The sequence below is a fragment of the Cydia pomonella genome, chromosome 1, assembly GCF_033807575.1.
Source record: "Cydia pomonella isolate Wapato2018A chromosome 1, ilCydPomo1, whole genome shotgun sequence".
Classification (NCBI taxonomy): Eukaryota; Metazoa; Arthropoda; class Insecta; order Lepidoptera; family Tortricidae; genus Cydia; species Cydia pomonella.
Window position 1 is genome coordinate 34,725,801 of NC_084703.1, and position 17,506 is coordinate 34,743,306.

Consider the following 17,506-nt stretch of genomic DNA (forward strand, 5'->3'; position numbering starts at 1 on the left):
CAAAATCCGCAAGTGCGATAGATAAACTGATACCGAAATTTAGTTTTTCACGGTGGGGCCTGGGGGACTACCGCGAAAACTGAAATTCACAAATTGCGGGGATATTTCTCTTTTACTCTCACTAAGACGTATTTAGAGTGACGGAGAAAAATGCCCGCAATCAACGAACTTCGATTTTTCGCGGTTATAGCCTTGTTTTGCCGTTTTACCGCGGACGATAGACTGGTTGGTTGGTTATGTCTCGCTCAGCTGAACCACAGTATATATATATATATGGATGAACGCTCAGTTATACCTCCGTACGGCCGATAACAATGCAATAATATACTAACATGGAGCAGACCTTATGATGATTTCGGAAGATAGCCAAAGGAAGTCTTCGATGGAAAATCGTTAACACATAGGTTTAGGTTCATTAGAAACCTCTCGAAGAATGCTTGACAGACATGCAAAAGAGAGAAAGTACAGTCGGCAATAAAGAATATTTTTGACGATATATAGCTTGTTAGTATTATCATTTAAGTTTTCAATATTTTTAAGTATCTCAAACTTATTTTGCTAGCAATTGCCTCTCGTTCCCCATAGTTTCTCTTACCCCATCTAACCTTACTAATTTAATGTATACACTGCATTTTAAAGCATACACGGCCAAGCCACATATTTTGACTAAAGTGTAGAGTTTGTGAAGTTATGGCTTGTCAGAGGGCCTACCGCGAACTACGTTCGACGTGTTGCCTCTCTGTTGTACTTGTAAATTCGTACGTAAGTGTGACAGGGAGGCAACACGTCGAACGTGGTTCGCGGTAGGCCTTCTGTTCTGCGCTATAACCGCGAAAATCAAAGTTTCTCAATTGCGGGCATTTTTCTGTCACTCTAATTACGTCTTAGTAAGAGTAATAGAGAAAGATCCCCGCAGGCCCGCAATTTACGAATTCGGGTTTTCGCGGTAGGCCCTCTGCTTTTATTTGATACCCAACTCGTGTACATACATATGTGGCCAGTGCTTCTGTCTCCCAAGAGTTTTGGAATAACTGCTAAGAACGCGTTTTCGATGATGAACATGATTTTTTTAATCCTATTCATATATTTGGCAAATTATACTTTAGAAACCCTTCTATTTATGGCAACGAAAGAAAAAAAAACATTAAATATAAGCCAAAAGTTTCAAATACACTATATTTATTTTAAAATATGCATAATTTACATTATTTGGCAACTTTTGCTATTGCAAAGTTTTCTGAGGTTGAAAAACGTCGTACTTTCAATTCATTTTTAGAGATGGGAACGGGGTTTTTTATGGTTCTTATGTCCTTGATTCCGAGAATTTGGTTCGAACCAAAATTGTACATAGCTTCAGGAGTTAAAATGTTGTCACTACCTGTGATGCGTTGTAGACTAGCTTTTCTTACCAACCGTTTAATCGTGCCGCCAGCACCATCACAGGGTGATTTTCCATGAGAGGTGCCAAAAAAATCCATTCTGCTTTTATTCTGCAACTTCTTTCGAGTTTTATACGTCAAACAATAAATTATAGATAAAACAATTCACAAGTATTTTCTTCAAAGAGTTTGCATCGGTCCGCTATAAGTAATTATAACGTTAGGTACTTAATATTCTACCCACATGAAATATAAAAATTGAAGCGTTTTCAACGTCAGAACTTTTCTTTTCACGCAGAACATTTATAATAACCGTATGTTCAATGAAGAACCCTTTTTCATTCATTTATATTACATAAAATACTTTGTATAGGTTTCTGTAAACGTAGCACCTAAAAAAATCATATTTCCTAAATAGCTAAATACAACAGAATAATACTTAATGATGAATGAATAACGAAAGCATAGACTATATTTTCCGAAATTTTCAGATTTTTATTTTTTCCTCCACATGGGTTTTCTGAGAGTCAAAGTTGACCATTTTTCAAAATTCTCTATTTCCACAACTACTTTTTTAATTGAAGATAATATTCTATGGCGATAAAATTTATTTACCAGTATAAGATAATTTTAGAAAAAATTAACTCTTGATGTGCTATAGGGTTGCCACAGATAATAGTTGAAAATTGTAAAAATGGACCGAAAGCGTGACCATTTTAGATGACCACCATTTTGTTTGTAGTTGGTTTAGCTAACTTTTGTCATACAATATAAAATACTCATTTCACACCTAATGAAATAAAGAAAGATTTATTTGGTTACCTATTCTAAATCAAAAGTTAGACCACTTTATGTACAAGTAGGAATTTGACCCGATTTTTTCCTTCGAATGGACAGTGCTCTGAAATTAAAAGATAAAAAAAATGTTGGTTGTCTAACTCTTCTGGTATCATAAAGGTTATCCTCAATTATTTAAATTAAATCAAAATTCATGCGGCGCACTTTTTATTTCAAATTTGTTGAAATCAGATGGAATGGCCCCTATGTATAATAATGCCCCTGTGTAGAATAACGTAAGAAAATACATGAATTTTATAGGGAAGAAAAACAACAAGTACCGAAGATTAAAAAAATGTGGATACCCAATATTTGGATTCTGATTTTGATTACAGTGAATAAAAGTATGTAAGTTAAAATCACGAGTTGCCTATCCACATTGTTCAGACTATACTGAACTGTTGCCATACAAAATAAGAAAAATAGCGCCCTCTTGACAAGGATCATAATATTCCTGGTCAGGCTTTAATAGAGCCCGAAAAATAGTGTGCAATGATCCAGTGTGGTTTGGATCCAATAAGGTACCTATTACTTTTCTGCACCTTATTCCTTAAAAATAATGTTAATGTTGCTGATGTAATAGATGGTCAGATGCCTACTTTGAATCTCGGAATACTTAGGATACGAGTGAGAGGTGATAAAAATAAAGCCACATTTATACTAATAATTAAAATATATATTTTCAAGACACGCAAAATTCATTCTAAACGTATTGAGGTATAATATTTCAGGCAATAGTCTACCAGGTGTAGCACTAGCATGACGGTATTTTACAGTAGTATTTTAACATTTTTCGATAAAGAATTCATTTACTTTCTCTGTACCATTTTTGTTGTAAGTGGGTAAGTCTCTAGATACATTTTTTCGCAGTTAAATTTCAAAAAGGAGTAAAGTATACAGTAATAATAGTAAGTTTAGTTTGCTATAGAGAGCTTGGGGTTGCAATTTTTGCAACAATGCTATATTTATTAAATTTTGTGTTGTGTTAGCTTCACTGCTAATAAAGGTAATTTTGATTATAATATGACAATCTAAACGATTATATTTGTAACATATTAACGAAAACATTTTATAATATAATCTTTAATATCTATACTTGACAAAATCAATTTATTTGGAACACATTCTGGACCTTTTCTCATTACAATATAAAATAACTTTATCTATACTAACACGATTCTCAGTAAAATGTAACAAACACGCTCATCCAACATTAAAAATATAAATAATAATCTAGAAAAATAATAAATAAAAATATAAATATCACAATAGAATAACTGCCAGCTAGTTATTGAATCCAGTAATGCCTCTTTAACACAACAATAATGATTCATTGAGAACATTGGGATTGAAAGAGGATTTATTAGAATATGAGATGAATAAAATGACACGCATTCGAGCTGACAGTGCCGGTAAACTGCTGTGATATTGAGTCCAGCGCGACCGACCGGCGCGGCGCGGTACAGATTCGCGCAGTACAACACCTTTGATCGTCACGTTGCAACCTTAAAACTACTGGTAACCATTCAATCAAATCATTGCTTCAGCGGCTCAAGCGAAACTACGTACTATTAACTCCAAATCGAGTCATATTCGCCAGATTTTTGGCCAAGATGATACACGCGACATCGTTATATAAATATACAGATAGTAAACCATATAGGGTGAGGTGCTCATAAAATGTGCTGTAGGCTATTTCATCACGTTCTCGGTTTAATTTGAGAAGAGTCTTGCTTAAACAGGATGTGTAAAGTGTAACCGGAAATAAAGTTACATATAACGATATCTTAATACATAATGCTCCAAGTGATACATTTTTGAAACAAAGCCTTTGACCAAATAATGTATAAAACGTGTGCCGAGCAGCCGGCGGTCGAGCGCCGGTAGGCGCGGGCGCCGGCGCCGCTGTTGCCGACACGCGTTTTATGGAATACACCCCTACGTTCCTATTTCTACACAGGAGACATATTTTCAGAAACAATAATTGCCCACATATAGTTATTGACGATAAATCAATTTTTGGGAACATTAAAACGATTTATTTACAAACATAACATTTTCTTAAATTACAACTACTTAATCATATAATTAAAATCTTTACATTCGAACGGTAAAGTTTATTATGAAATTATATATGTAGTTTTTAATCTATATATTACTAGATACAGAACAAATGTTTGCTTTATAGACAAATTATTTTACCAAAATATCAAAAGGGATTTCTAAGAAGCACAGTGAAATCAAGTTACCAAATAATAAAAAACAGAGGTATATACAATATTTTATCCGTAAATAATATTCTACGTACAAAATACACATAATATCTAAAAATGGTTCTATTATAAAACATAAAAAAAGAACTATTGCAATCAACAAACATCTGAATCGTGACATTAGTGACATACAGTGGCGTGCCGTGGTGACCTGTTTATCGACACCCGGTCGAACATACGATTACCTACGGGGTATAAGGGCACCAAAGTATAAGGTAGAAGTACTAGTGCTCTACGCTGCACTAGTCACCGACATGGGCACTTTATTTCATGGAAATATAGGTCAAATTTGAACAACGAAGATTTTTCTGTATTCGAACTTAATCCTTGTCACTTAAACATAAAGTGCCCATGTCGAGTACTAGTGCAGCGTCGAACACTAGTACTTCTATCTTAGTGCACTTTTGGAATAAAAAACTATGGTTGCTAAGAATGAAGACTTGAAGAGGCTTTATTTCGTGGCATGTAAACAAATCGGTACAATCGATACAAAATATTATATGGGTAATGATCGTAGCCGTATAAACTCAAGTATAAAGTGGTAACGCCTTCGGAATGCTGCAAATATGTAATAGTGACGAAAAGTAGCACAATCATAATTGCTTTTTTTAAGTATCGGGTCTACGTAAGGGCACACGCTTAACATTAAGTAGGTACACAAAATACACTTTTTTAAAATTAGTAACTATTACTTATGAAACCAAAAGAAAGTAAATAATCGTATATATGATTTATAATTGTTACATATTTGCCTTGACCTATTTATTTTTCAAACGTGTTTGAAATATAAAAAAACACGTTAAATTCGCTTACCTTCTTTCTAATGCTAAAAAAACGTACAATAGGTGTATTCGAATAATTCTGAGTCGATTCGAAGTGTCGTCCAATTTCAGAATTCACCTATAATTCCATCAGAACAGAGTACTTTGTGGGAAGTATTCGGATTCGAAATGACTCGAATGTGAAAATAATGAGGTTAAAAGTTGCAGTTATATCTGTCCAGACGTACTAGGGGATGTACCAGACATTTGTCAGGTTGGCATACCGCAGGGTATTCCCAATAGTTACCACCAAGTTGTTAAAAGTTGGTAAAAGGTGGGAAATAAATCCAGTAGTTGCCACTGGCAACTATCTGGTGGTAACTAGTGGAAATAACCCATACCGCCTGCAATTCAAACCATTTGCATAAACATTTGCTATTTATTTATTAAAGGAAGAAAGCGAAACAGAAAATGTACCTACTCGTTAATTAAACGTTAGAGATTCGTCGAGATCGGCCATAGAAAGAATGGAGAAGATATTATTATTGTAGTGTACCTTATTTAATTTCATACACCAATATAGAGGCAACCCGAAGAAATTAAACACTTTCGATAGCCAATAGATACGTTTCAAGTCAAGCGACAGTGCGCCTGCAGTGACCTTTTAGTTTTTACCTCATTGACGTTGTGTAACTTTCGGCAACCATAAAACTGTAAAATTACCCGAAGTGGCATAAAGTACTACGTGACTTTTATGTCTCGGCGAAGAGACGAAGAAGCACGGGCTTACTGGGAGTTCTTATACTTTATTAACAGCTCGTCGTTTACCGTTCTCAAGTCTCTTACCTAATGAGCGGTTAGGTACAGATTATGCTTTTTGTACTGATATGTTTAAGTTATTTTTTTAATAGTATGACTTTGGCGTAGAGTGTAATAAATTGAGCAAAATTTAGCTAACAAAACTAGTAAATAGGCATTATTATGTACACAATAGCGCAATAAAAATAAAGTTGTCTTTATTATCCAAAAATAATTATGTTCTACAGTAAATATTCAACATAAAACAATCTTTAATACCATGTATTTCTACATCTAATAGCTTCGCGTAGGTATAATATTGAGATCGGTATACCGTAAAACTACGAAACTAGTATTAGAATTACAAAAGAAGTATTTAAACACACAATCGTCGAAAGGCGAACACCCAGCTTCCGACGATTCCTCAAACATGTCAACTTCTAGTAGATATCCTTGCCGTTGTTGTCTATCTATACCCATGCAACTGACATTAGTAATGAAGTGCATTCGACACCGCGTTTCTTACTTCGAGATGAGTATTAGGTGATCCTACACAAGGCATGAAGGAGATATAGAACCCATTAAACATGCTTATTACAATATTTTTCTTTTTGCACAATACTAACACATAACTTACATTAACAATGAAATAAAAATAGTTTGTACTGTCGACTTTCTTTTTGACGCCAATTTGATATTACAATGTTGAAGCGAGTGGCAAAAAATATTTTCTCAAATATTTTCCAGTAATTTTAGATCAGCACAACAAACTATGACTGTGCATATTTTAATCTTATTGCAGCTAGGCTAGCATACTCAATACTATATATTTATTATTATGACTTTAACTTAATATAACACTTATAAGTATCTTACTATTTAGATAACCGCGTTTACATCTAGGTCCTTATAATATGGCAGTTGTCAATTCGCTAGCTGAGTTGTAGTTATAGCCTACAATCTACTCTACCGAAACGGATCGAGCGTGTAGCGCGGAGTTCGTTGTCTACGTCCCACCGGGACGTCGCGGCGAGAGGGTTTGTCAACTTGACAAGACATTCATGCTTCTATCACAACCTTTATTGCAATCAAATTCATATTTGGTAATTTTTGCAGGTACGTAAAAATCATAACACTCGATAAGAAAAAAAAAACGCTAGATTAATGATTCCGTATGATGTTTCATGCTCACTTTACACTTATTTTAGTGGCGTACATTAGGCATATTCAGGCAATTAAGGTCAGTCGGAACAAGTGTGTATGCCTTTGAAGTGTGGAGTAACTATGCCAATTCGACGATTATAAGTAGGCAAAGCATGGAATAAAGGATGGAGGCCTTCTAGCGTGACCGCTCCTTCCATTCCTTATTGAAATAAGTGCGGTCTCGGTAGAAGTGTGATCCGTTATACTTAATATAAGCGTCGCATAGGCGCAATTGTCCCATGAACGGACTTGACCCTACTGACTGAAACTTTGTCAAACTGTTACGACGGGCGGACGGCTACTAAGGAGCAGGGACTGAAGACGGACAATATTGTTCATGTATTAATGTAATGAGAAAAATCAGATCGAGAACCTCCTCTTTAATAGAGGTCGTTAAAATGTATGTAAATTGTAAGGCAAGAATCAAATTAAGATTATGTAAATGAAAGAGATCTTGGTCAGTTTTTTAAAATTCGTTGTATGATGTGGATACTGTGTAAGTAAGTGTACGAATTGTAATAAGGGTAAGCTGGCGATTATTGTCGATGCAACCCACCTCTCGCCTCACCCAATAAAATGTTAATGAAATGTAACATTTAGATACGAAAGTAAACATGGAGAGCTTAAAGAAAGTGCAAATAACATCCCCGATACTTTGAGTACTGAGTTTTTAATATTAAACGATTATAAATATCTCTGAAAGTAGGATGGGAGTTTAATGGGAGTCGAGTCTAAGTTGCTCAGTTAAACTAAATAGTTATTTAGCATAAGACTACATTCCTTAGTTGTGACAAGAAAAACGATAGGAGTAGGGATATTGTGGAGTACGAAAAACAATTAAATAAACATTATATTACTGCGGAAATGTTAAGTAATTGCAATATACGCAATTATTTTAGAGTTGAATTTGAACTGACGTTGGAGCTGCCGAATTAAACGAAATAATTGATCTTAACTCAAGGAAAACTGATATTATCACTTATTAGCTTTCGTTAGTTTAATGAAAAGATTACCACGAGCAAGACCTTTGATAATTTCTTTGGTACGTAGAAACAATGATATTCATATTGCAAGTTGTCACGAGCAGTGGAAAAAGGATTCAGTTTAGACGTTACACAGTTAGCAAACTCAGGCAGGGGAGTCTCGAGCGCCAGTCTGTCGCTGCGTGCTCAACATTGCAGGGATACAACCACAAACCAGGCGGCTTTTATGTCCCTCCTATTCTTACCCCTCCTGTTTAACTAAACGTGCAACACGGACTAATCACCAATGAGTCATGTAATATACATAGTATGTGCCTGCCATTTTGAATGATACTATTTATTGATGTGCAGTTTGCTAAGTATCTGTACCTATGTAGGTTTCGTTTTACTCGGCTGTAGTGTATCAAATTTATAGCACTGCGTAGCGAAAAGAAGGCACACATCATATTTAAAAAGCTCACTAGTCTTATAGACATTAGTTTTCTGTGAGCAAATGCTAACATGCATTGATTGTTTATTCAATCATGATAGCCGACCATAGTATTTCAACGATTTATATACGGTGAATATACTTTAATCTAAACCTATTACTAGTGCTAATATTATTTCCTACTGTATTAATTAACAGAAATAAATAAAAGCATGCACACGTTTGGTCGAGTTCTATGGCAATAGTGCATTTCAGCTGCAGTAGGATGGACTTTATTTTTATTGACCTTATTGTTTAACATTTTATTGCAATAGAACATTACAGGTTAGCCCAAAAATACGACAATTTTTTTACCAGCCGCATTTTGTTGAATACTTCGAAGGAGAATATTTTGACGACAATGCGTTTTGTTTTGGTTAAATTATTGTAGTATTCATTTTTAAGGACTATTTGTAAAAGCGGTGTATGTAAGAAAAATGTTCCCAAAAAAGGTTTAAGTATCACGTATTTTTAGGGCCAACCTGTATGAAAAAGGTATTTCTATAGCTCAAAGTTGTATCAGTACGAGAAACATCGAATTATTGCTTTAACATTATAATATCATCGTTATTTGGGTTTAATTACATATAAGTACATCAGTTTGTTACATATGTTTTATATAGAAAGTCCTGTATCAGGAAACCAAGTGTTGAGATTTTTTTATTTCCTTGATATTTTTGCACTTCTTCAATAATAAGCGTAAAATAAAATAATAAAATCATATATTCCTGGGGGCCTAGCCAAGATGACAATTGAACATAGAAAATGTATCGTGATGACAATGAAGTATCTAAGCTTTTGTATTATAAAAAGTTGCACCATGGAAGACTTGAATTGACCCTCACCAACCACTATTGTTAATCCAGATTGTTAAGCAAACGTGCAGAATTATTCTAGCATCATGTACTGCAAGCGTAGGATACCCAATAACCAAAAGGTCTTATTTAATTGGCACATATAAGATAGTTGCGAGCTATCGGAGGACAAATTTTGAAACTTTTCCGCGTGAACCGATATGGGGTCCTAGAAGTAACGGACGCGCGTCCGCCGCGGTCTCGGCGCGGTGCTGGCACGCGGGCCACTTCATTGTTGGCCGTTAGAACCATTAACGCTGGCTGAACGGTGATTTGGAGACGTCTATACATGTATAAAACACAACATAATTTTACATATTCAATAATAATTGTTTTTCGTGTCGTGTCATATTCGATAAGACAACTTTGTTAAGTAACAGTAATTATAGTGTTAGTTATAGTAAATATTATAATTATGTACAAATATGAACATTGCTTTATTTAACCATTATATATGAATGCATTACGTAGGTAATATTTATTTATGTACATATTTATTCTTCAATATATAGTAATACTTATCTTTGTTATAATATTGCAAATAGCAATCACCTTAACTTTATGTTAATCTTGTATTCTTTTCACAAATGTAAAATAATCTTATTTCGGGCACGTTAGTTGCACAATGTTTCATTGTAGTTCGGTGTTCATTAAGTAACAATTTTACAATCGAATGTATGGCCGGTATGCACGCGGCGTCCGCATCATCGTTCCCGGGTCGGAGTCGGGCAGAGCTCGGTGCGCGGGTGGCTAACGGCCCGGAGCGGCGTGTGCGCGCCGCAGCGGGACGCGGACGCGGAGCAGGAGCGCCTTCACGCATGGGTGCGGGCCGATATCGTGTTGCGACCTTCTGTTTTGAGTATTGTCTCCTTGTTCACGTAGTACAACATACGACTCAGATATGTTCAAAAATTTAACTCTAAACGTGTTTTATAATAGTCTTTTCGTCGAATTAGCGATTTCTTATAACTACTTTAGTCTATTTTATATATTACGACATTATGATCCTCTTATTATTATTATCTAAATATTCAGTCAATATACATAATTTATATTAAGTGATAAATATCACTAAAGTATTCATGTAATTATGTATTTACGTAAATCTACTTGCCATTTTTCAGCAGTGTGAAAACATTGATTTTTATATAACTATTTAAAAGCACATTTGAAAATGTGGACGGATTTTTGTCTTTATAATGAACCTAAAAGTAAAAATCATTTTAATGGTGTGGAACAATGGTCATTTTGAAAAAGCTATAGTTTTAAATATGAGAATGGTATCTTACCTACTCATAAATAATCCGGTGATCTTAAGTGATGTAATAAAACGAATATTTTCACACTGATCTATATGTCAGTCTAAACTTACATTAAGAACTTAGTAGTACGAAATATTCACAGTCTGGGTTTCGGCGCGAGCGCCGCGCGCGGTTGCGGTGTCGCGGCGACCAACGGCGCGGCTGGCCCTGCCTTCTCTACCATGAGTTCGGCTACATTTAAGAGCTCTTTTAACATGAGTTCTTTTAAGGCGATGTTCACTGTTTTACAAAAATACGTGGGCAATGTCCATATTGTATTTAAATAACGGCCCAAATTTAGAGAAAAAAATATGTCTCCTTTAAGTTTATATACTCAATAAATATTTTAATATATTTATATCTATCGCATATATACTTATTCGTCTGCCTACTTTACCTTATATAAAACTGTCGTTTGTCACCTAGTGTTATTACGACTCGCGCACAATTGTCCAAACACCTCGCCTCGCCCATCAGGAAGCAAAGCGTGCCAGCTACGGGCGAACGGTATTGAGCAGGCTCGAGTTACTTGTGGTAGAGCTGCGCGCGCGCATCGGCGAGGTGGCGGCGTCGCCGCTAGTCGCCAAAGCGCGTGCAAGCCTTCTTCCACTTGCATTGCGTGCACCACAGCTCGCGCTGGTCCATGCCGTACACCTTGCGGCATTTCTTGTTGTCGGAGCGCGCGCGCCGCCCCGGGCTACTGGGCGAGCTGTTCGCCGCTGACAGCCGCATGTGTTTCTACCGAAAAAACAAGCATGTTATTATCATACATAAGGTAACAGTGAACGTTATTAAGGTGGGTCCACGCTAGGCGAGCCGAGCACGAGCTGAGCACGAGCGGAGCACGAGCCGAACACAATTCGTCTAGAGTGGACCGACTTACGAGCCTCGAACGAGCGCGCTCCGAACGTTTCGCTCGTGCTCGGCTGCGTTCCGCCAGTTGTCGGTATTTTGACGAACACTAAGGGATTCGCTTCGCGCTCGCAGTGCGCTCCTGGAGGTGTTTAGTGACAGACGTCGGTCGCTCGAGCTGAGCATCATGGACGCGTGGACTGCAATTAATTGAGTTATATCAAAATAATCCATTGATATGGGACCCAAAACATGAGGATTACTATAAATAATCTAAGATTGATGCATGGTCTCGTATAAGAATTGAAATCTGGTATTTTGTTTTGCAATGCGCGGTCCAATTGAGCGTAGTAAATTCTCAAAGTTCGTCGATGTCATTCGAAGAAAGTTCTTAAACTGGCCAGTTGCTTCTTGTCCTCTCAAAATAGTTAGCAAGTGTTGTTGATTGGATCTCATTTTATATAGATTTGTAGATCCCCATCGTCTTGGCCTTTTTCCTTTTTTACTGACTACCGCTATAATAATCGCTGCAACAGCAGCGGCTGCTGCAATATTATTGATATCGTCCATGTTAGCCAAAAGCCGCGAGCACACTGTGGAAAACTACGATTGAGGTAAGTGCTCGTTGTAGGTTCGTTGTACGTCCAGGCTTGACACCGGGAACGACGAACCCGAGAACGGCTCTGCTCGTGCTTCGCTCGTGCTCGGTTCGTCTAGCGTAGACGCACCTTTAGAAACGGCTACTTAGAAAACACGTAACAAATAGAGACATAATATAATATCTTGTGAAAATATAAATCTTTAAAAATTGTTAGAGGTCATGACATTCGGCTGGCAATTTGAAAATTGTATGTCAAGCGTCATTCCAATTTTGACCCGAGATATTTATCATTTCATAATTTCGTACGATTTTCTTCGTGGGTTTATCTAACAATAACAACCTATACATTCAAGTAAATTTTTGAAGCCTAGTTCTTGTACGACTGTTTACACTTAGAATTTCAAATTTAATCGCTTTTATAGTTTTATAACACATGATCATAGAAAAGCATGTCATTCAACAGCGACGTCATAAGACTCATAAGTTTACATCGCAGTTGTGTGGTTAATAAAAAAGATTGATGAAAAAGTTGCATATCTGTAGATTCTGAAATACTTCAGTATTCCTATGATTCCAGTAAAAAAATATTTCATGAATATTTACGCGTAAAAAAACCTATGAATTTCATACAAAACTTCGGACGCCCAAAAATAGCTGTATAGAAAGGGCATTGGAAGAATCAGCCGTGTGCGTTTCAGGGTGATCCTAACCTACGGAAAATTTGTACGCGTGGTCAGAAAGAGTGACGATCTAATTACTACACTTTCCCTATTCTAAAATCTTTCAGTTTGCCTCTCGTATCTATGCTGACTAGTCGACTTGCAAACATTTATAAGAATCTAATCAAGTGCTAATTTGTAATAACAATTGTCTGAATAATCATATCAGCAACTCACCGGAGAGTGTGAATTGGACCAGGAATGAGATACTGGAATACTAATAGGCCTCGCATTTCCATTCTGTAGTGTAGACAGTAGTCCTTGCCTGTAAAAACAGAAAAGGTTGATACAAATTATTGACTTGTTCTAAGATTACTATCAAAAACTCCTTGATTGTATGTGGATTGTATTATATAAAAGATGTAAGGTCTAATATAAATCTCACAGCTTGTGTAGATGGCCCTGTACGGCTCCGTACATTATACGGTAATTTTGCTTGTCAAAAGTTGACTTCCGTGACCACAAAACATGGCAGAGTTCAGTGTCATCTATGTACATATTTCCGCTGAAAAATAGAGGGCACAATTTTCTTTCTACACTCAATTACTCTTTGCTACGTGAAGTATTTGTGTACGATTGAGTCAGATCAAGTTTGGGGATATAACCTGTAGGAGCCGACTAGCTGGCGCTGGTAGTCAGGGTCCTCGTGCGGCGGGCGACACATATCCCGGTGCGAGAGCGTTGGCGGCGCGGCCGGCGCCGGCACCTCACGCTCAGTGTAGTAGAACTCCTCTTCGTGGTCGCTTTCTCCTTCTTTCTTAGGGCTGGAAAATTTAAATTGTCAGGCTGCAATTGAACGGCACGAGCACGATGGACGATCGGACACATGAACGTAGCCGAGTCTAGGGCAGAGGCGGCACTTCCCGGCGAATAGTATAAACGTTTATAAATGATGATGACATTTGCCGAGAATTAGCATTGTGCTGATGGCATGTATATACACACAGGCTACGTCGGCGGAGCAGGGCCGCGTTACGTAAGACGCGGGCGGGGTGACCTTGCGCGCGGGCGGCGCGGAGCGCGCACCGGCAACCTTGTCGTGAAGCCTTGTCGCTTCCGGGTCAGTCCAGGGCCAGCCCTTCATTTTCTACACCTATATATTTTCTACTCTATTACATTCGATTTATTACTAATAAAACTAAAGGTCGTACCCACTGTTAAACGGTGTTTTTTCTCTATGTCCGTGTGCCAAAATCGTATGAATATCTAATGTCACAAGTTTTTGAGTCATAGGTAGGTACTACCTACTACTATTATTTATTATCCATACGTTGTTAATGATTTTACAACTTTTTTACGGTAGAGGTCGTGAGAAATAGTTGAAATTTGAAAACAATGAACGAATGGCAAATCTAAAAGCGTAAATGTTTTTTATCCACGCTTTAACTGAGAATGCCGGTGATTCAATTAGGTATATGTAGCGTTGCAATAGAAGTAATGGCGACATGACGACGGAAATGAGATGGTTACATCTGTGCAGCGGCAGCGGAGTGCGGTGTGCGCCAGCTGGGCATTGCGCAACGCGGTAGGTATTATTGCACCGTGCGTCAGCGCGCGTGCGGCGTTGCCGGTGCACGTGTCCAGCCCGACCTTATCAACCATTTATCACATTTTACTAATAAACAATAACATTTGCTCCGAGCAAGTCAAATGTATATCAAATACTTATACAAAAAACTGATTTTGTGATTTATTAGTCAATAGTTACGTAGCGTAGCCTAATTATGGGACATAACTTTGACTCTTTAAAAATGAAATAAACCTTTTCAACCACATATATTTTAAGATTTTACTCAACAAAAGTGAATAATAATTAATTTCTTAGGCTTACCCTAAATGCGTGAGTCTGATATGACTTTCAATCGAAGAGCAGGAGTTAGTGATGTACCCGCAGCCTCTCCAGGTGCACTCGAACACTACACTGTTAACCTGGAACAATGGCAAAACAATAATTGAAACTGTAATATAATAGGTATATAAAATGTTTGCATAATCCTCGTGCAATGTATGTAATTATACTTATTACAGGTATATTGCAAATACCGTCATGCACATAGGTATGTTTTTTGTAAGAGGAGCGAATGTGATTAGCGCGGGGAAGCGATGAGTAAGTATATACGACATGGCAACGGCGGAAGCAGCTCTAGGTCGCGGCCTTGTTCGCTGCATGCCGCTGCGCGCTGCGCCCGTCCTCCTGCACCGGGCACGCGCGCCACCCACGCCACACCGAGCGCCCCCAGCCCCGATCTCTGACGCATCTCGTAAAAGCTAGCTATGCCATCATATACCCATTAAATAATAATAATAATTCAGCCTATATACGTCCCACTGCTGGGCACAGGCCTCCTCTCATGTGCGAGAGGCCTCGGGCTATAGTCCCCACGCTAGCCCAATGCGGATTGGGGACTTCACATACACCTTTGAATTTCTTCGCAGATGTATGCAGGTTTCCTCACGATGTTTTCCTTCACCGAAAAGCTAGTGGTAAATATCAAATGATATTTCGTACATAAGTTCCGAAAAACTTATTGGTACGAGCCAGGATTTGAACCCGCGACCTCCGGATTGAAAGTCGGACGTCATATCCACTCGGCCACCATCGCTTACTACCCATTAAACCGGGTTAACTGCCGTTTTTAGGATCGTTACTGACGATCTGCGTTCAACGTCTATTACCCGGGATATTATTTGATTCTATTAATCGATAGGTCTGTGTAAAAATGTGAATATCGCTAGCAAAACAAATGCCTTGAAAATAAGAGAAATGAAACGCGAGATGTGTGGGCATGAACAATTGCAATATGTTTAAAGCACCTACAGGATTCGTTGTCGCAACGCAGTGAGCGACGAGAAATCGCGGGGAGAGGGATCGGTGGGCAGCAAACGCTGCTTGCCAAAGATTCTGCAACGACCTTCCGCTCAATGCCACATTATTTCGGCCACCCAGACTGGCCGAGACAATACTATCGCTTTCTCACGCAGAACTGCCTGACATTTGATTTAATAATAGAAAACGCATTTTTTAATAGTATCCTTTACAAGTTAAATAAGAAAAATGTGTTTTTTTTTCATAAGTAAGTCGCTAATGGGCAGCGATTGGTAGTCGTATCAAATTAAATCGACAAACACTAATTAAAAAGCCCCAGAAATTACCATCACATTCACCTATTGGCACCGATCAGACTCTGAAGTAGTCCTGACGGTAATCTAAAAACGTTAAATTTTCAATGCTGTTGTAGAAATTCTTCATTTCATCGCGCTTGTAAGGGGTGTTATTTACTTTAGAATAAAGTTCCACGCAAGGGTACAGTACGTGACAATGCTACCAAAAAAAATATTTTATATGTATTAAGCGGGTAAAAAAGGAGGGTACATTTCTTGTGTTATAACAATTAATGTACCTGATGACCATGTCAATGAATTTAATATTTTAAACAATGTTCGTGCCGGAACTGAGTCTATTTCCCAAAGACAAAGGCTTTGCAACCTTCGAGGACCACCCTTGGCCGTGGTGGTGTGATCTAGTTCGCGGCCCGGCTGCCCGCGCCCCGCTGCCGCAATACCCCTGACCCGACCTACTTTTGGATGCACTTGATATAGGTAGGTGCGCTACCTATACATATACATTACCATAGAGATGGCAACGAAAACGTGTTTGACCTATTTAAGTTTTCAATACTGGTTCAAGTATGTGCAGTTATAATAATACTTATTATTTCAATAGAGTTTCAATCGGTATACAATGTTTCAAATTGATTCTACAATAAATCAGTTCAAAAGTAACGTACTCTGTTACATAAATATGTAGGTATCATATGCAGTGATGGGCAATAGTTATTTGTACAACAAGAGAGCAAAGCTTGATATTTCTTCGAGTGCTTGTTTTGAGTCCCGTGCAAGCGAAAGATTCTATAATAATAATTTAGAATCTTGAGCGTAGTAAGGGACCCAAAAGCGCACGAGATGTAAATAACTTTGATCTCGTGGAGTACACAAAATTTTTCACGTCAGTCAGCCATCAAAAAATACAACCTGAAAAAATGTAATCCAGACGGACATGACATTGACATTGACATGACATTGACATATTAAATACATATTAAATACATAGTAGTTATGTATTCTGTAGAACTAGTTTTAAGATTGTTAGCTTAACAGTATCTTGACGTGAAATATGTATTTCATACAATTTTTTATTTTTTTATTCTTTGACATTTGGAGAACCTTTACACCTCCAAATCTTATTATTGTGTATTATTATTTTTCTCAGACCGTGGGGACCTTATACATCTCCAAACTTAATGTATTAACCGTGGAGACTATGCGTCTCTGTCATATTGTATAATATACTTGACTTGGTACATACTAGTTATGTACAGAATGTAGCATTAGTTTATGAGACTGCTAGTTTAACAGTCCAGACGCGGTTTATTTATTTAGTATACATTTTATTTTGACACTTGGAGAGACTTTACA

The 17,506-nt window shown here is 37.5% G+C and overlaps 1 protein-coding gene across 1 annotated transcript in view; it reads right to left on the bottom strand.

Moving 5' to 3' along the window:
• Positions 1 to 2,870: 2,870 nt before the first annotated feature.
• LOC133521048 (zinc finger protein 395) overlaps positions 2,871 to 17,506 on the bottom strand; it is a 78,765-nt gene continuing 64,129 nt past the window's right edge. The window contains exons 5-8 of the mRNA XM_061855779.1: positions 14,862 to 14,959; positions 13,636 to 13,794; positions 13,208 to 13,295; positions 2,871 to 11,596 (exon numbers count right to left, since the gene is read on the bottom strand). Of these exons, the coding sequence (XP_061711763.1) occupies positions 11,435 to 11,596; positions 13,208 to 13,295; positions 13,636 to 13,794; positions 14,862 to 14,959 (507 nt within the window). The 3' untranslated portion in view covers positions 2,871 to 11,434. The remainder of the gene's footprint in view (positions 11,597 to 13,207; positions 13,296 to 13,635; positions 13,795 to 14,861; positions 14,960 to 17,506) is intronic.